At 43.7% G+C, this 24085-nt stretch overlaps 1 protein-coding gene across 1 annotated transcript in view; it reads left to right on the plus strand.

The window, feature by feature from the left end:
• ESR1 (estrogen receptor 1) overlaps positions 1 to 24085 on the plus strand; it is a 210954-nt gene that overhangs the window by 185624 nt on the left and 1245 nt on the right. The window contains exon 7 of the mRNA XM_081093679.1: positions 20016 to 20199. Coding sequence (XP_080949805.1) covers positions 20016 to 20199 — 184 coding nt within the window. The remainder of the gene's footprint in view (positions 1 to 20015; positions 20200 to 24085) is intronic.

Below are 24085 nucleotides of genomic sequence, written 5' to 3' on the forward strand. Positions count from 1 at the left end.
CTAGGCAACATCAAACTAGTTACTGGTAAAACAATGCCCATCTCCCTGGGTTATTGAGCTAATGGGGAAATTACGTCTAGACTGTCTAACGTAGTTCATGGAACACAGCAGACCCTCAATCAAGGACAGCTATCATCATCACTCTTGAGAATCTCTGGCTTAAATGGAGTCAGTTCATGCCTTTTTTCAATATAATTAAGTGCTTTTAGTTTAAAGGCTTCCTGCTGTGCTTAACAACTGTGCGGGGACTCCAGGGTAATACTAACAATACAGATTGCCACTGTTCCCTGAGACTTTGTTATTGTGCATTTAATTATGTGGAGAGAAATTTTAGAGCAAGACTTATCTCATGGATGATAATTGATTGTTATTTGAACCTTCATATTGGCTGAACTCAAGGAAACCTGAGGTGAGCCTCTTGCTACCACCAGGCACTTCTTCTCCCCCCATAGGTGATCCTCATAAACTCCTGGGAGTCCACTCCGTTCAGAACAAAACTCTCTCAGTGAGTGTTTTTCATGACTCAGAAAAAGTCACAGGTCAAAGCTTAAGAAGTATAAATCTATACCATCCAGTCAGTAGTTTGGCCTTCAAATTGAATTACATACTTACATCTACCCCTTTTCTGAACCCCTTTCTGACCAGAATTCTTTATATTTCAAAGTAATTCGAAGATTCTCATACCCTTCATTCTCTAGTAACTTTATCCAACTGGCTCCCTGGAGAGCCTGCGGGACTCCTGATGCAGCACCTCTGGTATCCAGCGGATCCACCCTCCTCCCCTGACTCACAGATCATTCCCAGATACCTGAAGGTCTTCTCTGTGCCTGCTGGACCCCCATGTTCCCTTCAGCAGGTGCATCTGTTGCTCCTGAAATGTCTCATGCTATAGAAATGTTGAACTCTTCATTACCTGTTTATCCGAAGATGATCTACAGACATTTCTCTTTCAGTTGATGAAGTAATAAAGAGGAGTAAGAGCCAAAAGTCATAGAGTGAAAAGTCAAAGGAAAAGAGAATCCCAGAAAGAATTATGGCAACGTCTCTAAAATGTATACCCTGGTGTTCATGAGAGGAAAGGGGGATATGGAATGGTGAACAGGAGCATATACATTCAACGTCAACATACAAACAGCACCAGCTGTTGTCTCAGTTAGTTCTGTTCCTATGCTTCTATGACATATCTTGTCATCTCGGTGGCTTGCCAAAACACAGCATGCTGGAGGGGATGACATCGTTTGCTTTATGTGTGCACTGGAGGCCCCACTCTGGCCAGGGAAGCATTTATTTCATAAAAAGTTATAACAAACTTTCATCACGATGGATGTTTCCTTTCTTCAGAGCTGAATTCTTTGTACTCTTATTTATTAGACAATTAGAGGTCCAGTGCACAAAATTCGTGCACGGTGTGTATATGTGTGTGTATGTGTGTGTGTGGGGGGGGTGTCTCTCAGCCCAGCCTGCAACCTCTCCAATCTGGGACATCTCTCTTGCAATCGGGACTGCTGCCTCCTAACTGCTTGCCTGCCTGCCTAATCGCCCCTAATTGCCTCTGCCTGCTGGCCTCATGCCCCTAACTGCTCCCCTACCAGCCTGATCACCCCTAACTGCCCTCCCCTGCTGGTCTGATTGCCCCTAACTGCCTCTGCCATGGCTTTGTCTGGAAGGACATCCAGAAGATGTCTGGTCTAGTTAGCATATTACTCTTTTATTAGTATATATTGTTTAGAGCATTTATATTTTTAAGTTTAGAAATAAGATAATGATTTGGAGTCCATATATTTAGATACAAGAACATTTTGAAAGCATATTGACTGTAAACAGGATCATTCAATCTCAGTGGTGAAAGGTCTCTGGCAGGAGCAGGCCTTGGACATTGCAAATAGGCACATTGACAGGTGTGCCCACTGTTGTCACGGTGAAGGAGACTTCACTGCATTAATCTCTTGAGTTCTTTATGATGCAAGCTTCCTCTCCAGGGAGCCTGCTTATTGCTATTATTTTGAGATAAATGGCACTTCATGGTTATTAAGTGGTTCATTGTCTTCTCTCTGGCTGACTGGGTTCTGTAGGCCGTCACTCAACTGTAGGAATCTTTCCCTGCTACTAACTTCTGGGCAACCTGGAGCACACCCCATGGGCTCCCTTAATTTCCTGAAAACTGACTGTGGCATGGACTCTGTCATCAGGCAGGCAGCTGTGCCACTCACCTACGGCTGGGGGGCGGGAAAGTGATGTATTCTGATAAGCTGTGTTCCTGAGCCTCAGGTGGGAAATGGAAATAATGATGCCAACTCATGGAATCATTGTGACTATTGAGAGAAAGGCCATATAGTGTCTGGCACATAATAGATGCTTTATTCATGCTCTTGACATACAAAACCCTCCCTGGCTTTTGACTTTATGAAAAAAATTGCTATGTCCTTCTTAGCAGATAATACATCCCTGCTTGGAAATTCTAAGGGGGGATGTCACTCCTCACTTTGGGGGATGAGAAATTGCATTTTCACAACAAAGACATCCTTCTTATAAATGGAGTAGTCTTGGGCCCCAGATGGGGACAATGGTTCCTGTATCTTGTCAGAGTTTCTAAGAAACTGGTAAATCAACCAAGTGCCTGTAGCCTGGGGAAGGCTTGGGAGTCCTAATGTGAATTCCTGGAAGAAGGCAAAGGTAGCAGTCACTTGGAAACTACAAATTCTTCCAACATCCAGGATATTAGAAACAGTTGTTAGTTCTTGTTGAGATGTCCCAGGGGGAGAAACAGATTTTTGTGCTTTTGTGCTTTCAAGAGCACTGAACAAGGAGGAAGCCTATGTCCTTGATTCAATGGCTATGTTGACCCGCCTTCTCTAAGGCCCAGAAATCATGTCAGTAGGCATCCTTAAGTCTGAATAATGTATGGACCCCTTTAGAAAGGAAAAACTGCCAGGCTCCCCGAATGCTGACTTAATATGTTCTTTGTATTATAATGCTGCTTAAATATGAATAACCATGTTTATTATGCAAATGAATAACGCAGTATAATCTCCAAGTTTGTAACGCTTATATAAACACAAAACAAACTCACAAATTAAATACCAAAAAATAAAAGGCAAAGTGGTAGTGTGTTGGCAGAAGCTGAGTTGCTGTTAGCACCAGGCCTGGTCCGCTGTTCTACCAGGAGCTGTAGGGGTGACTCAGTTCTCCCACCCCTTGCCTGTGTTCAGAACAATCATGAAAACTTTGCTTGCACAACACGCAGTGACGTCATCTGGCTCTGGCAAGGGCACATCATTTATGTGTTTCATTTGCTTCTGTTCTATGCTTATTTATCTGAGATACTTAAAATACAACCATTATATTCTAAGGCAGTCATAAGCAATGTGTTACATAGGAAACAAGGGGCATATGAGTTACTGAGATGGGTGTGTCTCAGTATTCCACACATTTCAATCAGCTGGGGGGGCGGGGGGGGGGGGTCTTTGAAAAAAAAATCCCCCTGTGGGGACTTTCTTCAGAGATTCTCATGTAATTGGCTCAGAGCAGGGCTTGAATGTCAGTATTTGTTTAAAGCTCCCACCAAAACTCAAATCTCATCCGGATTAAGAACCATGATTCAACGGATCCAGTACATTCTGATCTTAATGTCTTTTTTAAAAATATATATATATTTTATTGATTTTTTACAGAGAGGAAGAGAGTTAGAAACATCGATGAGAGAGAAATATCGATCGGCTGCCTCCTGCACACCCCCCACTGGGGATGTGGCCGCAACCAAGGTACATGCCCTTGTTGAACCTGGGACCTTTCAGTCCACAGGCCAACGCTCTATCCACTGAGCCAAACCAGTTAGGGCATGATCTTAATGTCTTAATGATATTTTAAGGATATCATTAAAAGCACATTTTATAATTCTAAAAAACAATTTAAAGACCTTTGAGAATCTTTTTAACTTTCAGGAGTCTGTGGAACCTAGTTTGGACACGACTGGTGTACGTGATGAAATTTCAGCTAAATTAAATAGTCCTCTAGTACATTATAAAACGAAGCAGTCTGAAAACTGCGGGAACATCTGCTCATGCCCAGAACTGTGCTTGGCGTTGGAGGCACACAGATGAATAAGATCCGCTTGCTCTGTCACACACTGGGTTGGGCAGGGGACATAGGCAATGAACTGTTTCAATGTTATGAGATAAGGGCTGATAAACGTGTGCACAGGCGTGACAATATGTCCTTGCATGGGGACCGGTGCATGAGCTGAGTCTTAAGGGTGAGTGGGAACTAGCTGGAGTCAGAAAACAGGTCAGGGAGAAAGTTCTGGCTTCATTACCAAACTAACAGGGTCTCATCAAGCCACTGGCCCTCTTTCCACCAGTTTCCTCAAATGGAAATCATAATTCTAAATAGTCCTGTCAACTGGATAGGTTTTTTATGACATAATAAGGCAACTTAAAAACATAAGCTAATATTACATTTCCATTACGGTATGTTCTTTTTTTTTAAGGGAAAATATTTAGTGGTCTAATATTCTACCAAGTTGCTGGTGTCAAGATCTCCCTGTTCCAATAAAAAGACCAGAACTCCGCTCAGGCCCTATATTTGGACGGGCCTTTAGGTGCCCTTCCTTTGCCCTCGAGCCCGGCATCCTAAACTGTCATTTAAAAGTGTGTTGACACTTGAACCAAAGAAAACCAGAGGAAAACAACAGAATACCAGCAATTTCTTGAGCTCAGACGTGAACAAAAATACTGTTTTTTAACGGGTTTTTCTTTCTTCACAAGACACTCACTGGACAAGTAAACGAGTATGTATGGTTTCCTGAAACATTTAAAGGGAACATCAAACTGGCCTGTGAGGTTTTGAGTCCAAAACAAACACGCCTGAACTTGGTTGCAAGACCTACCTTCGGGCCTGGCCTCTCACTTGTGGCCCGGTGGCCCTGTCCGACTGCTCTTGGATTGAAAGCAAGATGGGCAAACAGACATCTTCCTGTCCCTGTCGGTGCCAGGGTGTCCTTGAGACTGCATCAGCTCCAGCACTTTCCCCCAGAGGGCGCATGCGGCTTTTTATGTTGCAGTAGGTTGAGGCTGCCGTAGCCTTGCTTTCTCAAGTTTTTACTTGCTATCTACTTTCTTAGATTTTTTCTTCTGGCAGATGAGAAAGACAGTAATACTCCACTGAACTGAGTGACATTCATGGCCTTTTCAGCTACTATTTGTTAGCTTAACTACCATTTGGTAAGGATTTGCGGCTCTCCAGGCACTGTGGTAAGTGCTGGGAATGCGAAGTTGCCTTTAAGGCCTTATCTGTGACTGGGAGACAGTAGCAGTTCCTGTTGTGGGTTAGTGAAGTGAGGCACATGGGCTTCCCCTGGGAGCCCAGGGGCTGCTCCATCCAGGTCACCCAGGGGTCATGCCAATAGTGATAATATTAGGAGTGATTAGGAAGGCAAGCACCTCAAGGACTTCATGGTCTGAAGATAAACATAGATACAAAAACGAAGTTATTCTTTTAACAAATGAAGCTGTGATTTCAAACAGCAATTTAGGTCATCTACGAATACAAAACATATTATTAAAGAAATGAGCAACAACCCAAAGTTAACCAGCCATGTGGACGTTTTGATGTATCTTACTGCAATAAAGTGTGAGAGTTAAGGGCAAGGGCCTCTAGTTCCAAGGTCAAATATTCTTTCGGCTACTTTTGAGTTGTATGACTTGGCTGAGTTGCTTAAACCCTTTGTGACCTATTTCCTGGTCCATGAAATGGAGAATGTAGCAATGCCTACCTGTTAAACGAGCTAGCGCTTACAACAATGCCAGCTTAGACCTACACTGGATTCGTGTTAGGTACTGCTTCCTTTTCCCTCCCATGCTGTGTGTGCATGTATTCATATTTATATTTATGCATTTAAATTAAGGTGATACACACATACCTTCTTTACAAATAAGATTTTAACTGGCTGCAGAATTATTCTTGAGGGTATAACATCTTGTATATAACAAATCTGACATTGTCAAACACAAGCAATTTTTAAATTTATTATTAGAAATGCTTGGTTTGCATTCTTCTAGGTCTGTTGCTCACTTATGATATTACTTTGGATATGTTTCTAGATTTTCTGGGTGAAAGGGTGAAATATCTTTAAAGCTCTTGCTACATATTGCTTACTGCTCCAGAAAGTTCTACCCGGTTACACTTTCACATGCATGCAACCTTATCAGGCCAAGTGGAAGGCCGAGGGAGGGAGGTGCTGCTGGCAAGTCTGGGAGAGAAGAGAGCTTCTTCCCCCACCCCCACCTCCAACCCCTCCCCCGCCCCGCCTCTCGGCTGCAGACGATCCAAGGCCAGGAATTTCTACACAGGCCACATTATAAACATCATATTATCAACATCCCAAGCTCACCTTTTTGAAGCAGATTATCACCTGAGAATTTTATTTTAGTATATTAATTTTACTTTTTCAGAATTGTACAGACACTGTGTTGGTGAACTTCTCTGATTCCAAGCAGTCAGGGTGCTCAGAGGGCTGGCATTTTGTGACTTTATGTCTTACCTTCTGCCTTTAGGCCCTTTGCCACTGATTTTTTTTTAAGTGATATTTACAAAAAGAAAGACGAGAGGTTGAACAGGCTGGAGGTGCACCTTCTTTTAAAAGCTTGCCTAGGGAAGGACACCTGGCTCCTCCGATGGTTTCCTTCGCTCTGGGCTCTGGGGCTTTGTGTGGATGGACACCCCCTTTCCCAGTCAATCACGAGCTAGGAAGAAGCAGCTTACCCTGTGACCCCGACACCGCTCCATCCTGGCTCTTGTCCAGTGATCAAGGGGCTCCTGGCTCAAAGAGTGCCCCATTTGGTGCCACGGAGGCCCCCAGGGCCAAGTGCAGCCTAGTCTCCAGATTCCCCACAGTCCCCCAATGGGGAGCAGACAGACATGAGCTTCGTGGTCCAGCTCGGAGCAGCCATCAGCTCCAGGGCGGGCTGAGCATGACCTCAGGAGGGGACGAGCAGGAGCCGTTTGTTTATTCTTTGAAATTGGCATCAACAACAGTGATGAGTGATGCCCGGAGTGTAAAGTTCATTTTCACCCTGACAGGTGAGGCCTCTGCCCTTTCTCTTGGCACCACAAGTGCTACTCTTTGAGTGAGACAGCAAACTTCACCTTCACAGAGAGCCTAGCCCTCAGCACCTTCTAGTAAATAACACTGTGCTTCCTTCCCATCCAACCTGCAGGTCCTGCGGGGATACTATCGTGTCAGTCTTTGGAGCTGATGTTTTGTACTTAGAGGGGTAGCTCCTTATTCCTTGAAATACCCATTCACTAACTGCATTTCCCCCAACAGTGCAGGCATTGACAAGCTTGTGAAATGATAGGAATGTAAGGGACTTTGACTTTGTATTTTTAATAATATTTTCCTTGACCAAATTATGAAGGCATACATGTCCGTGTCAGAGAACTTGGAAAACACAGAAAAAACATCAAGACAAATAATGTTCCAAGGAATCATAATCTCACCACACAAGAGTAATCATGTTAACATTTTGGTGAAAGTTCATAATTAAAGAAACTCTTAGGAGAGGCGTGTGTACCCCAGCACGCCCGCTCTGCACACCATCTTGCTCCCTGTTTTGAAAAGCTGGATTGCTCCTAAATTATTCCAGGAAAATTGTTAGTTTTCTCAAATGTCTCAGGAGGCGAGTCTATTGGCAGGCACTTGTAGTTTCTCACAAACTTTGAAGTTGGGAAGTTTTTCCTGGAGCTTTTGAACATCGGGCCAGGAGTGGGTCTGTTTGGCTTCTGGTTCCAGCACTGCCACTTATTGACTGGCCATGGGGTGCCCTCAGGCTCGCCCAGCCAGGCTGCCCGCCTGAAACCCCTCCCAGCTCCAGCATCCACTCTCCCAGTTCCTTAACCTCTCTGAGCCTCTCTTTCCCAATGAGTCCAATCGTTGAAGTGGATAAGCAGGGGTAGATATTTTTTAAATTAAAAATTTTTATTCCAATTTTATTTACCTATTGATATATGTAATTTTCAAAGAGCAGTTTTAGGTTCAGAGAAACATGAAGTGAAAGGTACAGAGAATCCCCATGTATCTCCTCCTGCTCCCACATGCCCAGCCTCTCCCAATGTCTAAGGCCGGTACATTTGTTACAATCAATAAACCCACATTTAAAAAATCTCTTGTCATCCAAAGTCCTTAGTTTACATTAGGGTAACTTCGTATTGTACATTCTATGAGTTTGGACAAATATATAATGACATATAGTGTCCGAGTAGGTTCACTGACCCCCAAGTCCTCTGTTCTGCGCATACATTCTTTCCTCCTCCACCGATCGTTTCTACTGTCTCCATCATGTTTTCTCTTCCAGGAGGTCATATAGGTGGAATCATGACAGTATTTCATTTCGTTTTTTTCCAGATTGGCTTCTTTCACTTAGTAATATGCATTGAAGATTTCTCCATGTCTTTGGATGGTTTGATAGCTCATTTCTTTTTAGTGCTGGGTGAGATTCCAGTGTCTGGATATACCACTTGCTTATCCATTCACCTACTGCAGGACATGTTGGTTGCTTCCAAGTTTGGGCAATTATAAATAATGATAGCCCTGACCAGTTTGGCTCAGTGCATAGAGCGCCGGCCTGCGGACTGAAAGGTCCCAGGTTCGATTTCAGTCAAGGGCATGTACCTTGGTTGCGGGCACATCCCCAGTAGGAGGTGTGCAGGAGGCAGCTGATTGATGTTTTTCTCTCATCAATGTTTCTAACTCTCTACTCTCTCTTCCTCTCTGTAAAAAAATCAATAAAATATTTAAAAAAAAAATGATGATATAAACATTCATTCGCAGGCTTTAGTATGGACATACATTTTCATCTCCTTTGGATAAATACCAAGGAGCATGATGGCTGTATCGTATGGGAAAAGTATGTGTAGCTTTGTAAGAATCTACCAAACTGTCTTCCGAAGCGGCTGTACAATATTTCATTTCTGCAAGCAGTGAATGAGAGTTCCTGTTTCTCAATAACCGTACCGGCGTTTGGCGTTATCCGTGTTCTAGATTCTGGCCATTCTAGTAGGTGTGTTGTGGGATCTCACTGTTGTTCTAATTTGCAGTTTCTAAATGATATATATGTAGGGCATCTGTTCAGGTCTTTTGCCCATTTTTTTTTAAAATATATTTCATTGATTTTTCACAGAGAGGAAGGGAGAGAGATAGAAAGCCAGAAACATCGATGAGAGAGAAACACCGATCAGCCGCCCCCCGCACACCCCCCACCGGGGACGTGCCTGCAACCCAGGCACATGCCCTTGACCGGAATCGAACCTGGGACCCTCCAGTCCGCAGGCCGACGCTCTATCCACTGAGCCAAACCGGTTTCGGCCCATTTTTTAATTGAGTTGTTTACTTCCTTATTGTTGACTTTTGAGAGTTCTTTGTGTTTTGCATAAGGATCCTTTATTAAATGTGTTTCTGCAAATATTTTTCCCAGTGGGTGGCTTGTCTTCTCCTCTTCTGGAGAGCAATGGTTTTTAAAACCTTCTTCTGCTGAAAGCTTGTGTTTTTTGGAGTCACCAAAAAATGGGGACGTGGGGCAGTGGGGGAGAAGCCAAGTGAGCAGGCTCCAGGCACTCCCATTCCTCCTCCCCCTTTTTTCTAAGATGTTTGTATTGATTTTTAGAGAGAGAAGAAGGGAGTGGGAGAGAGAGAAACATTGATATGAGAATGAAACTTTGATTGACTGCCTCCTATCTGCCTCCTACCGAGATGGAACCCATACTCAGGTCATGTGTCCTGATGAGCAATCGAACTGGCAACCTTTCAGTGCAAGGAATGACACCCAACCAACTGAGCCACACCAGCTAGAGCCCATTTTTCCTTCTTTAATCAAAAAAGTTTGACTTTGCCCAGTTTATGTGTGAGGGCTGCACATGGAGTTCACTTCCTTTTTAAAAATATATATATTTTATTGATTTTTTTTTTTTTACAGAGAGGAAGGGAGAGGGATAGAGAGTTAGAAACATCTATGAAAGAGAAACATCAACCAGCTGCCTCCTGCACACCCCCTACTGGGGATGTGCCCACAACCATGGTACATGCCCTTGACCGGAATCGAACCTGGGACCCTTCAGTCTGCAGGCCTATGCTCTATCCACTGAGCCAAACCGGTTAGGGCTCACCTCATTTTTAAAGGGGTTTGGATTCTCAAAATGGTCTGAAAACCACTGCACTAGATGCATTTAAAGCCCCTTTACAATCCATAGTTCTGGAATTCTGTATCCCTTTTTTGCAATATAATAAAATCTTTCTCTCCTTAAGGAAAAAATGAGATAAACTTGTCACAATCGTGTGACATTTTTCATGCAATTTTCTTCCACTGTAGTGCTTACTTGAAATGATGGAGCTGAAATATCTAAAGAATATATGTATAATCTACATGCCCACTTATCTCTCTGAAATAGTAATTGTTGACACTAATTATATTTTTTCAAAATAACCAGAGAGAGCTATCAGCCATTTCAACTCTACATTTAGGAAAAAGGGAAGAAATATATCTGAAACTTTGTGGCTCTGCAGATAAACATGAAAATCAGAATAAAGAACCTTCATTTATTAGAGACAGGTGCTGAACATGACAGGGGATTTAAGTGGTGCTATTCAATTCAGAAGGATGTGAACATGTGCATGGAGACCAATTATACATTCTTAGATAGTATGGCATTTTTTTTCTGGGTTTGAGGTTAAATCAGATGAATGTCTAACAGACATTCAAATATAATGTCAATATACATTATATTTACACTAGTACTCTGTACTGACTTGCCAGAGAATAGAAGGATGTCTTTTTAGTTATTTTGTTTACAATTGCCTATTCCACAAAGGATTTGAAATGGCTTACTAAATTTTATGCAATGCAAAGGGAGTGAACTAGTAATTGACAAAATCTGCGAAAAGGGAAAATAATATGCATAAAACAATAAATCCAAGGGTCAGATTAGCACACAGAAGTACATCTGTACAGTTCCTAGGAGTGGGCCACAGATTTGGCTCTAAATTTCCTCTTCTTGGCCAAAGTAAAGAGAAAAACACATTCTGTTATAAAGTTCACAGGCTTGCAATAAAAATAAAATAAACTAGACCAATTGTTTGACACGAAAACTTCCTTAGGGAAATCTCTACAAATTCTATTTCTCACAACTGAGAATTGATAAGGATTGTGCAACTAAAAATTCAAAATGTTTTATTCTAGTGAGAAACGAGAGTGCAGGCCTGGCTGGTGTGGCTCAGTGGTTGAGCATTGACCTATGAACCAGGAGGTAAGGGTTCGATTCCAGGTCAGGGCACATGGCACATGACTGTGTTGCATGTTCCATCCCCAGTAGGTGGCATGCGGGAGGCAGTCGATCAATGATTTTCTCTCATCATTGATGTTTCTCTCTCTCTCTCCCTCTCCCTTAGTCTCTCTGAAATCAATAAAAACATATTAAAAAGAAAGGCATGAAAGTGCGGATATTTTGGGTAGCCAGTCAGGGGAAGAGCCATATGTTTTGATGATCAGCTAGGCTGTGGTTAGAGCCAAAGGCCTTCTATGAGAATTGTTAACTACTCATGGTATTGGCAGGAGGAGCTCAAGCCCTTACCATTGCATCACCAAGGGTGAAGGTCAAGGGCCAGGCAAAGGCACGATAGGCAAGTAGCATGCATAATGTCGAGCAGGGAGGATCCAAATGTGATTTCACCACATGATGAACCAGATCAGGAGTCTAATCTCCAATCTGCCTGTTCTGGATCATTTTCCTCCCTAAGCATCTGGTGCTGATGTCCAGGTGTTCTGCTCACGGCTGCTGTGTAATCAATCACCACAATACTTACAAAAAGGTTTGGACTCTATTGGTCATGAATTGGGATAAGGAACAGAGGGGATGGCTTGTGTCTTCCCCACAGTGTCTGGGCCCTCAGACAGGGAGACTTATCAATGAGGGATAATTTGATCATCATGAGCTGGAGTCACCTTGAAGCGTCTTTATTTACATGCTGGCTATGGATGCTGGCTGTTAACTGGGACACCAGTTGGGGTGCTCGGGTGTGGCCTATCCATGTGGCCTGGGCTGCCACACAGCCTGGCACACTCTCCCTCTTAGAAGGCATGAAGGGCTCCGGAAGCAGGTGCCAGCTGACAAGGCAGAAGCTGCATGACTTTGTGTGGCAGGTCCTTAGAAGCCGAGAAGCATCACTTTTAGCCTCTTTTTAAATATATATATATATATATATATATATATATATATATATATATATATTATTGATTTCAGAGAGGAAGGGAGAGGGAGAGATAGAAACATCAATGATGAGCGAAAATCATTGATCAGCTGCCCCCTGCATTGGGGATTGAGCCCGCAACTGGGCATGTGCCCTGACCTGTAATGGAATGACCTCTAGGTTCATAGGTTGACACTCAACCATGGAGTCACATTATCTGGGTCTCTCTCTCTCTCTCTCTCTCTCTCTCTCTCTCTCTCTCTCTCTCTCTTTTAACTACAAATCAGTCACAGATCCACCCACATACCAGGGAGGAGTGTAGATGTAGAGATGCATGTTGGATGGAAAATCTTGTCATCTCAGAAAAATACAACCTGCCCCAAAGTGTAAGAGCTGCTTCCTGCTCTGTGCTGTTGCTCTGTTGTCCTTGAAATGCCAGGCAAGAAAAAGTGAGGTTCAGGAAGGTGAACTCGCCCGCGCTGTTTCAGCCTGCCTTTTCTGGAACAAATGCAATCCTTAAGATCTCCTGAGGCCAGGCCAGCTCCCTGGGACTAGGAGCTTCACATAAAAACGTGTGAACAGACTCCTCTGTAATAGACAAGCCACACATTTCCCATTGATGTATCTTTAAAATGTCTTCTTCTTGACCTCAGAACCATACTAGTTGGAAAATCAAAACCCTGGCTGATTTTTTAAAATATATTACAGATATAACTAATAAAAATAACTCTCCTGAGCAAAATATGCATTCATAATGTTTTTATCCTAAAAGGTAAAAGGCTAGGATACTATTTTTTTTTTACCAAAATTAAAAACTGCAGTTTCATATATAAAAGTGAGATAGATGGCTGCCACTTAAGTTATTTTTTTAAAGTGCCCATTTCAGTTTCTTCTCAAGTCATTTGAATTAGTTTGTCAGTTTCACGACCTGAAATCATCACTAAGAGATTTGTCCTTTGAGTCAGTTTGAGTGTATTGATGTACAGAGTATTTATCTCCTGGAACATCCAGCAGATTTCATTAAAAATTATACTAAATTGATAAATGTCACTGAATCATTAGCAGATGATTTCATACTCATCTGTGCCAAGAGGGTGCTCATGGGTATATAGTGAAGCCCAACAAACAGGACCACCATGTTCCCGTGTAGGGTTCTGGCAAGAACTCTTACCGTCTCTGGGATCCCTGTCCCTCTGAGACCACTCAGAAGGGGACTTGGAAGAGTCTGAGATCTTACAAATACCAGTGGAACAGTAAACAACGTGCAGGATCGGGTTATGGACAGGTTCTTCACTTTCCAGGTAAATAATCACGCATCAGTAGAAGAATGGAAGTTTCCTATCTACGGGTAAATAGCGCTCAAAGCAAGACTCATTTCATTTGATTCGTGAAATGAGAAGTCAGTTCCTGCATAGTATAGAACAATCTCTTTGAAATCCTCTGCATGATGGGAACTGCATCTTTGAGTCATGACTGACTAAACATTCCCACGTCCTGGGCTCTTTGATGGGTTCTTTAATGTATCAGTTGCTATGAAGTATGTTAGTGTTTAGAATAAATGGTTAACATGACAGGGGATGTGAGGTGGTTCTAGAATCTAGATCAAAATGTGACAATCTTAAAATCTGGGAAGGAAAATAACTTCTAAGTAAACTATGCAACCTAAGGCCTTAGAAATGTGGAAAATTGCAACAAAGGAGGCACACAAATATCCCTGTGACTATCTCTTCTCTTATACAAATTTATCCTTTTATTCAATCAACAAATCTTAAAATCTTTCATATTTGGCATTAAAGTAAGACAACTTCAATAAAAATAAGCTTCAAAATGTATAACAGCTCAAACACATAGAGGTTGATTTCCTGTTCACTCAACAATGCTGGGTGCATAAACAGCTTAGTGTCAGTGCCTCTTCCATGTGGTCATTCAGGGACGCAGGCTGATGAGGGCTCTGGGATCTTCTTGGGTGGCTTTCCAGGTCTTCCATGCTAACCAGCCAGCAGGAAGGGGGAGAAAGCATGGAGGACCACACGGGTGAGGAAATGCATGTAGAAGACATCCTCAGAGTAGTTTTGCATCATGCTAAGACACTTTTCACAGAAAGACAATACAGTCCGTGTTCTCAAGAGTTTACATTTTAGTGGCCAGATGTAAAGACACCATGGTAGTCATGTGATTCATGATCCTAGATGTGCATCAGACTCCTCAATGGAGAGTTCTTTTTAAAGCACTTAGCCTGCCAGTCAGTAAGTTTGGTTGCCAGTCAGTAGGTTTGGTTAGAATGCCAGAAGAGGATCTGAGAGACAACCACATTTGAGGATCATAAATCTTAGAGAAAAATCTCTTAGATTTGTCAGCAAATAATACTAGCCTAATGAAACTTACATATCCCTTTGAGTATCATGAAATAAATATATAATAGTTTACCTATGCACATAGTTTTTTTTAATCAATATAATTTCATAAATATTGTACCAAAAAAAAATATTAATTTAAAATAAAATGTGTATTTCATTGAGATGCCCAGGCTTGACTATGGCAAAAAATAAAACATAAGAAAGTAGTAAAATGCTTACATTTCTAGTGAATGTTTGGATATAAGAAGATGACCAGGAGTTTTTCTGTGCAATAAGTATAGGCATATGAGAAAGCCGCAGTAGAGATGGATTACCTGAATAAGAAAACTAAAAACTAACCAAAACTTATTTATATATGACTAGAGGCCCGTCTGCAGGAAGATTCCTGCTAGAATAGGGCTTCGCTCCCGTCTGCAGCTCCTACCCCACCCTTCTCTGCCACTCCTACCCCCCCCCCCCCGCCCCTGCCCCATCTCTGCCGCTTCTCTCCTGCTGTCTCCGCTACCTTGGCTCCATTGTTTGGCTTCCTTCTACAGTGTCTTCAGTCTTCGCTCCCAGCCGGTATATGCAAATTAACCACCATCTTTGTTGGCGGTTAATTTGCATATCACACTGATTAGCCAATGGGAGGCATAGCAAAGGTATGGTCAATTACCATCTTTCTCTATTATTAGATAGGATAAGAAGTGAGAAAGAAATTAGATTGATTCAGTAATGAAATGTCAATAAAACCTAGACTGTCAAAGAATAATATAAATAAATAAAAGGATAATTTTGCACATGAGCTGGGCTTTAGTATGTGTATTGTCAAACTAATTCCCTTTGTGGGGATACAGGATGAGGAAGTGCTGAAGTATATAGAAACATAGATTCTATCTTAATAACCCATGACATCCAAGGCAAATATTCATTTTCTGGAACTTATAAAAGGCATATCCTTAAGATAAATATTGGAGAAGTGATGATGGATTAGAAAACACACACAATGATATAAGAATGATCAAGAAGTGGCAGAAGGCAGGAAGACAAGAACCCCCAAACAATTTAATATGTAGTTTTTGCAAAGTGGATTCTTATGCTATAAAATTATTTAAAAGCACATGGGAGACAACACAATATTTCATTGATATCTACAACTGGATAATAGTTGATTCTAATTTTGTTTAGAAGAGCCTTACATCTCTTCTATGTATTTGCAGCCGTGCGTGTTGCTTTTATAGTACAACTGCACTGAAATCACTTCAACTAAGTGCATAGTGGGAATGCTTATGCAATACATTCAATTGGCAGGCTACAGAAAGTTAATAAATTACTAAATTTTGAACAAATGTGTTCCATTTAAGCTTCCCTCTCTATAGCCATCTTGCATGCTGGGTCTTTTGTGTACAGCCTTGTTAAAAGCTTTTCAAAAACTTTTCACTACAGGTTTTTGCTTGTAGTAGGGTTGATTCGGCAGGACATTCAGTAAAAAAATCTTTCATTTCACTGGTTGGAACTGTCCTGCACATCGCAGGACCCCAGCACAACCTCTCCCACTAAGTGGCTGTGGCGACCGTGAACTGTTTGAACCCCTACAGGACCAGTACCATCCCCAGGAAGAACAGCAGTCACATATGAAGCACAAAACAAACATGCTGCGTATTGAACTGGCAACCTCGAAGGCCTTTCTGAGCAAACACCCTATTTGGTTATGGAAGCAATTCGCAGCAGAAAACCTGAGAGGTAGACCTGCCCATTAATTACTGGGTGAACAGGATGAGAAGTTCCTTTTTACCCCAGCTGAGTGACAGCTTTCTGGCCCAGACCGATGACAGCTGTGGACTTGAGCTTTCTTCGCTATTTTTCCCTCTGAGCCATTTCCTTTTATTCTGGTCTAGCTGCCACGGACTGAAGGACTCCCCTGGTCCGCAGTCACAGTCCTCCTCTTGGAAAGAACCAGTGTGGGCTTCTTGAAGAATTTGTCCTCAAGCATCTGGCTGTCCTCACCTCTCTAGGAGCAGCTCAATGTGCCTCCCAGTGGAGGTCAAGGGCAGGGCCTGCTGGACACCCCTGGCTATCTTATGCTTCCTTCCAGGCACACTAGGTTCATTTGTGCACTGCACTGTTTATGCCTGCATTCCTCCAACTTCTGGAAGACTCTCTTACTTGGAAGAGTGATGAGGGGCAGAGAAGGGGTTCCTGTAGAGCAGAGAGCAAAAGGAAGAAGGAAGAGAGTGTCTAAGTAGAGTGAGAGGAGTCAGTGAGACCAAGAGAGTGAGCAAAATTGAACTGAAATCTCACACATGGGGATGTTTCAACAGTCTCGCTGCCCCATTCCTTGCTGCCACCAGACTTCTCCACAGACTCTTCCTACAATTCCCAATACCGGCTGCAAGGTTCAGACTATGTAGTAGCTCAGATCTGCCAACAGCACTTGAAGACTGGACAATGACACACAGATTGTGGGGTTTTTTTTTCATCTTTGGGATTTGGAGCAACCTCAAGAGTTGCAAAAGTTTGCCTTGTCACAAGAACGTTTCTGAAGGTCTTCGGGGTCTGACCTTGGCTCTGTGATTCTGGGAACAGTGGCACAGCCGTCCAGGGTGGCAGAGACCAGCTGGGATGTGGGATTGACCACCAGCTCCTTTCTGCTCTTGCCAAAGCACCTGAAGTATTCTGGGAATTTGGGTTTCTGTTCTTTCTTTCAAAGGGCCCTTTAGGGGCAACAGGCAACACACATGGTCCGTGTTTGGCCACAGTAGCCCAAAAAGGATGTGTTGGCTGCGGTTGTCAATTATTGGCATTTTGATAGGACTGTATTTCTATTTCTAAGTGTATTTGCTCAGCTAGGAAGCATTTGCTGACAACAAGCTGTATTGGTGCCAAAACTCTACTAGAAAGCAGGCTTGTTCTGAGAATGGCTTGCCTCCCAAGAGTCGTTGTGAAGAAAATTCTTTCTCTACAGGCAATATCTGCACTTCAGACATTAACCTTTGGAAGAAAATAAGGCTTGGAACCTTTGTCGTGTAACACAATGTGTGCATGCAGTAGGTTCTCCATGACAGCGTGCTGAAGGGAAGGATCTACGTGCTGTTCATGCGTGCACGTTGAGGAAGAGTGGGGACCAACAGCCCCAGAGGACACTTCACACCCTGGAGTCTGAATGCCAAGGCTCCTACCTCCCTTGCAAAGGGCACAGTGTAATGCTGGCTTCGAGACCTCTGAGATTCTAGCACATTCTGCTCTAATCCTGTGTTCATGAGTAGGAAGGCCAAGTGCTGTACCTCCCCAGTCAGGGACATCAAAACAGTTTGCTCCTTGAAGAAGAATGGGATTATTGGTGCATAAAGCCAGCATCCTGGGTGGTAATAAAAAAGGGAATTGGTAGAAAATGCATCATCTAAGTTGGATGAACTCAGGTCTGTGGCCTGGGCAAGTTCCCAGGATATCCAGCCAGATGTGGGGCCTCTGAGAGGCGCGAGGCTAGAATGTGTGTGATGACCTAGAGTGAGGTGAGAGGCATGGTCATGGGGACTTAGCGGAGGCCACCCCGGACCCCTAAACCAGTGGTGCACACGTTCCCTGCCATCCGTTACATCTGGGCCAATCTAAGGCTTCTGGACATCTGCCGGGTTTTTTGTGTTGTTTTTTTTTTAATGGACACATTCTTTCTCTATCAACAGTCTGCATGGAACATAAGTGAAGTAATCCAGTAATTTCCTTCCTATCCCACTGCGTGTCGGCTGCTTACTCATTCTGTGTTCTCTTTGCTTTGGATCAAAGTGCCTCTTGGTACCAAAAGCTACATTATTCTATTCATCTGCATGTAAGCCAAGATCCTGACCATTCTGATTTTGTTGTTGTTGCATTTGTTTAAAGCTTAGCCATTTTCCATTCTGGGCAGTTACAACTCTGTTTACTATGAGTTCCTCTGTGTAAGAGTTTTTCCCATTCCCAACCTCCAGCTGCCGTGTGAGCCATAACTCATCCCCACATTACCAGTACAAAGTCAGGGGATGATGAATTTGGGAGGCTTAACTTGAAGGTACTAGGGAGGACAGGGAGGGGGGAGAAGAAATCTATTTATGAGAGGCCATGGGACTGAATAGAAATAAGACCGAAAAAAATATTGCGTCTACTTCCTGCAAGATGGTATCATTACGAAGAATGGAGCTTATTCTGGAGTATTTACTTGATAGAAAATCTATCCTGTGTTCCCAAGATAAGACTGACCCATCCTGACCGCCTCCCGATCTCATACATCCCATCTCTTTACCAATCTCCTTCTTCTGGTCCTTGGGCTGAGCTCACAACTTAGTTGAATAGTCAGGGTTCTTTCCTTTGCAGGTGACTCACAGTACCTTAAGCACAAAAGGACTTTATGGATTCATGTGTTAGAGAGGATACTATGAAAGCTCCAAGGTCAGATTAAAAAGAAATACAAGAAGCAGGTCTATATAACTGGAAGCAGGATGCCCCCTCCTTCCACCAACTCCCACCTCTGCATGTTGTTGGAATGTTCTATTCTGCAGACAGGAGCTCCATGTGCTATAGGAAGATGCCACTACATAACAGTCCCATAATCTCGTCCTCCCAGTTCAGCAACCCTAGAGGAAAGAATTTCAGTCTCACAACATCCACATACAATTCTGGAGTTGTATGTGGACGCTGTGAGGCAGGGCTGTGAGTCCAAAAGACTAGAGTGGCCTGATTGGATGAGTCCATGTGTGGCCCAGGGAGGAGGATCTAGTGACAGAAGAAAGGCACAGAGGGGAAAGGAAAACATGCCTGGCAGTGAAAAACAGCATTTGCCACCGTCCTCACCATCCATCATAAACCTTTCATCTGAGGATGAAAAGCAGTGGGCCCTAAACCTGACCTGAAACGTAACAGCAAGTTAAGTGCTACCTGGAAATATTACCTGTAAATCACTTAGCAAATCAAGAGGTCACATGTCTCCTGAGCATCTCCGTTATAATGAGAAGAAGTGGAGTCAGCTTGTTGGGCTTCATTCACAGCTTTGCTTGTTATCTTGGTTAGTGCATCTCTCTGCCCTTGGTTTCTTCATTAGAAAAGGGATGCCCCTCCCACGGGGTCATGGGCAGTATTAATGGCATAGTTTGTGTTGGGGTCAAAGCTGTGAGAGATGGGTGGCTAGAGGAACCATCAGGTCCCCAAGGCTAATAGTGCTTCTCCTGGGACTCTCAATGACAAACCTTGGAAACTGGCTCACAGTAGGAATTTTATATAGTTGCTTGGGTCAAATGGGTTCAAACTTCCCCCTTGCCGTGGGAGGGAAAGGTGCTGACTCAGTATTATGTCCCCTTGCCGTGGGAGGGAAAGGTGCTGACTCAGTATTATGTCCCATGCACACCGTCAAGCTCCTGGATTTCATCCGGTATGAGTTTCTCTCTCTCTCACGCTCTCTCTCTCTGTATATTCAGGAGTGTACACATTTCTGTCCAGCACTCTGAAGTCTCTGGAAGAGAAGGACCATATCCACCGTGTCCTGGACAAGATCACGGACACCTTGATCCATCTGATGGCCAAGGCAGGCCTGACTCTGCAGCAGCAGCACCGGCGCCTGGCCCAGCTCCTCCTCATCCTCTCCCACATCAGGCACATGAGGTGAGCCACCCCTGGATTTCCATAGGACAGACATAAAGGAAACAAACCCCCCAACTATACATTACAGATGCCCCAGGAAGGGCTGGGACCTGGATGTGGACAGCACACTTGGAACAGTTTTTGGCATGTAATAAGCGTAAATGCTTTGGGAGGATAGAAGAAGGAGGCTTCAAACCTGTTTGGGGCATAGGGCAAGTGTAAGAGAAGGCTTCACAGACAGAGTGATATTTACATTCAATTTGAAGCATGTGCAAGGTCTTACAAGGGGGAGAGTATGCAGTGTGCATGTTGGGGGAAGAGGGCAATTGTGGTCATTCACGTTGTCCCACCTAATCAAGGGAAGTCTTTGAGGGCGCCCATCCTCTGAAGGCACTGGGCGTGTCCACTGTGGTTCCTGCATCACACTCTCCGTACTTCACTTAGAAATCCTGAACAAGAGACTCTGTGCCCAGTTGCCTCATGGAGGGTCAATGTTGACACCTCCATCCCTCTCAAATCTCTTCTTGTCACCTCCACTGCCATTACCCTAGTGCAAGTCACCATCATTTCCTTCTGAGTTTCTGCACCAGCCACCTAACACTTCTCCCTGCCTCCAATCTTGATCTGTTCAAATTCATTCTCCATGATGAAGAGTGACCATCCTAATAGCAAATCTGATCATGTCGTTTCCTTACTTAAAGCCATGAAATGGCTTCCCATTGCTTTCAGATAAAAGTAGAAATCTCTTTATTTTGCGTATGTTACTTTTTTATGCTCTAGTCCCTACTTCACTTTGTAGGGCTTCCTCATAGTCTGAGCTGTAGCCATAAACAGCTGTTCTGTGAGTCATGGGGGGGTCTACTTCAGGCTGCATATTGGCTGGGCAGCTCTGTTTATCTCTGCTGGGCTCCCTCAGGCATCTGTGAGTCAGCTGATGGAGGCTGGGCACAGCTGGGAGATGGCTTCAGGCTGCAGGCCTGCAGGTTGGCCAGGTGCCTCTGTTCCTTAGCCTCCTGTTCCCACAGGTTAGCTGGACATATTATTTTCTTAGAAATGGCAGAGGCGTAAGAAAGCCAGTCAGGTTGGACAAGTGCATGTTAGTCTTTTAATTAAGTCACACCTACTAACATTCTATTGGCCAAGCAAGTCACATGAGGAAGCCCAAAGTCAAGATCATGGACACATGGTGCAGGGAGTGCATATTTCCGAAGAGAATGCTAACTCTCTTAGATATCTCTTAGATATCACTCCTTGTAGGAAGCATCTCCTGACCCTTAAGGTCTAGGTGGGACTTAATCTGTTCTTCCTGGTTGTCATTGGCCATTGTATTATCTTTCTTCCCCATTAGACTGTAATGTTGTGAGGTAGCTATCACTATCCCTCTTGTGTACCCTGTGTATCCAATACCACCTAGCATAGGGCTTGGCCCGTTGTAACTATGCAATAAATATTTCCTACTAGAGCTAAGGAAGGATCTTACCTGAGAAAAAAAGGGCCTCTCAGTTACACAACATGAAAGTGGTCTCATTTCCATTCTAAATAGGCATGTAAATTGGCTGGTCAGAGGCTTAGTGGATACTGTTCTCATGGAAAAACAAACAAACAACAAAAACCGTGCCCTGTAGGGAAGAGATGAAGAAAGTGGTGGATTTTTCACTCCACAGCAATGAGGTGAAGTGATGACAGGAGGGGGACAGGTAGCCATGTGTGACCTTGGGCTCACAGCAGAACCTCAGGAATGAGAGAGAGATTTCTTTTCTTAGTGGCTACGAGGGAAGGGCTGAGTGCCTGAAAAGGGACAGGTTAAATTTGAAGGGGCTTTCGCACCTTGAGACTGAATCAAATGACAAGAAGTTTGTCCCTTAAAGTCCCAGGTGCCACTTCCCTGGAGACAACTTTGCAAAGTGTTAGCTTCTTGAGAAAATAAATATATCTTTCCTTTTTTGTATCCTCCACAGTGCTCTATATGAAGTCTTATATATACGTCGTATATGCTCACAGCATTATTACTGAGTGAATAAATAAAAGAAAAAGTTACTTGAGTATTTCCCCTACCCTATGAATTTGAAATTTCCAAATAATAGCTTCCACTTGACAAAGTTTGCAAGACAGCGATTGCAGTCCCTGTTTTCAGGAATTTCCCCCCAAATCCCTGTGTCACAGGTGAAGGACTCACCTTGGTCAGGTAGAGTAGGTGACTGCATTTGGAATCCACATTTCCAAACCTTTGCCATCTGTTTTCTTGGATGGATATTACAAAGAGGGGAGGGGGGAATGTGCCAGAATAACATAATCTTCTACTAAATTTCTTACCTTCTCCTTGAAGAAATGTATTAGTTTTCAGTCTGAGCTAGGAATTTCAAACGTGTTGTAGCAACCATGTGGCATAGATGAAGATTTTTATTTGTTGGTAGGAATTGCTGAATTTTCAAATCTATTGATAGCTTTTCAGCATTAGCAAACCTAATTAGTTAATAACAGATACACCTGCACTCAATGTGCTGCCTTGGCTGGTGTGGATAAGGGAACAGCAGCAAGAGCTCTCCAGAGCTTTTTGAATTATGTGAAACGTGGCGAGAAGTTGCTATTCTGCTGAAAGCTTTGAGCATTCTCTCTCTCTCTCTCTCTCTCTCTCTCTCTCTCTCTCTCTCTCTCTCCCTCCCTCTCTCTCTCTCTTCCTCTCTCTCTCTCTCTTCCTCTCTCTCTCTCTCTCTCTCTCTCTCTCTTCCTCTCTCTCTCTCTCTCTCTCTCTCTCTCTCTCTCCCTCTCTTCCTCTCTCTCTCTCTCTCTCTCTCTCTCTCTCTCTCTCTCTCTCACACACACACACACACACACACACACACACGCACACTAATACTTTGGCTCCCCGTTACAATCTATTCAAATCTCAGAACTCTGTTTTGTTAAGCTTGGGCCCAGCCATATATTTGTACTCAGAGAATTTGACACTAGATTTCATCTCATTGTAAATGTGATTCATTAGGTTGCACGAGCCGGGGGACATTTCACTTTAAGGGCATTTTAAATGAAAACAAACAGCAACAACAACAAAACAAGCAGATGCCTCTTAAACCCATGATTTCAGTGGTTGTGTTTTAAGGCCCGAATAGCTTGAATGCTGTGTTTTCATGGCAGGGCAGGTCTCCAACTGGTGTTGACCTTTCCCCTACTAAAAGTGCAAATATATTCTAGAACATTCTCTAGGTCCTGTCTACTCATGCTGTGTTTTTAAAATTTCAAGATAGATAATAGCTGTTCTATTTCTTTCCTGGTAGCGTGGTGGAGACAGAGCAGAGTGGGGCTGGTGGAGGAGGACAGAGGAGAGCGTGGTAAAGGAGAAATGCGAGGTACCTGCATTTCCCTACGTCCATCAACTCCCTAGTTTCCGGACATTTACCACGTTCTCGGCACAGTTGTAGGCCTATAGGATGGGCAAATTGCTGCCCCTCCTGGAACTTGCGGTGTGTATGTTGATGAGTGTGTGTGCGTGGGGGGGTCAAGGATAAATATAAATACAGACATACGTGAAAAGAAGAATTTCAGGTGGGAACAGAGAGTAACGTCACAGGGGATGGCTGGGGCTGCAGGGGCCGAGGCCGTGGCCTTTCTGAGGAGGTGGGTTGGAAGGTCGGGGCCGTGCACTTGGGGCAGCAGGACAGCAGGTGCAGGCACCCTGAGTCTGGAAGGAAAAGCGCTCAGTTTCTTCAGCGGCCAGCAGGAACCCAGGGTGGGGAGAGAGGCGGGAGGAGCGGGAGGAGCGCTGGGAGGTGGGGGCAGCCACTTCAGTGACGCCTTGTAGAGCATGGGAAGACATGCAGATGTTATTCTGAGTTAAGTGGAAAGCCCTTTGAAAGTTTGAAGCAAGAGACCTTCTTGAACTGTCTTCCACATTTTACAAAAGTCCCTC

The sequence above is a fragment of the Myotis nattereri genome (genome assembly GCF_964212035.1).
Source record: "Myotis nattereri genome assembly, chromosome: 6".
Classification (NCBI taxonomy): Eukaryota; Metazoa; Chordata; class Mammalia; order Chiroptera; family Vespertilionidae; genus Myotis; species Myotis nattereri.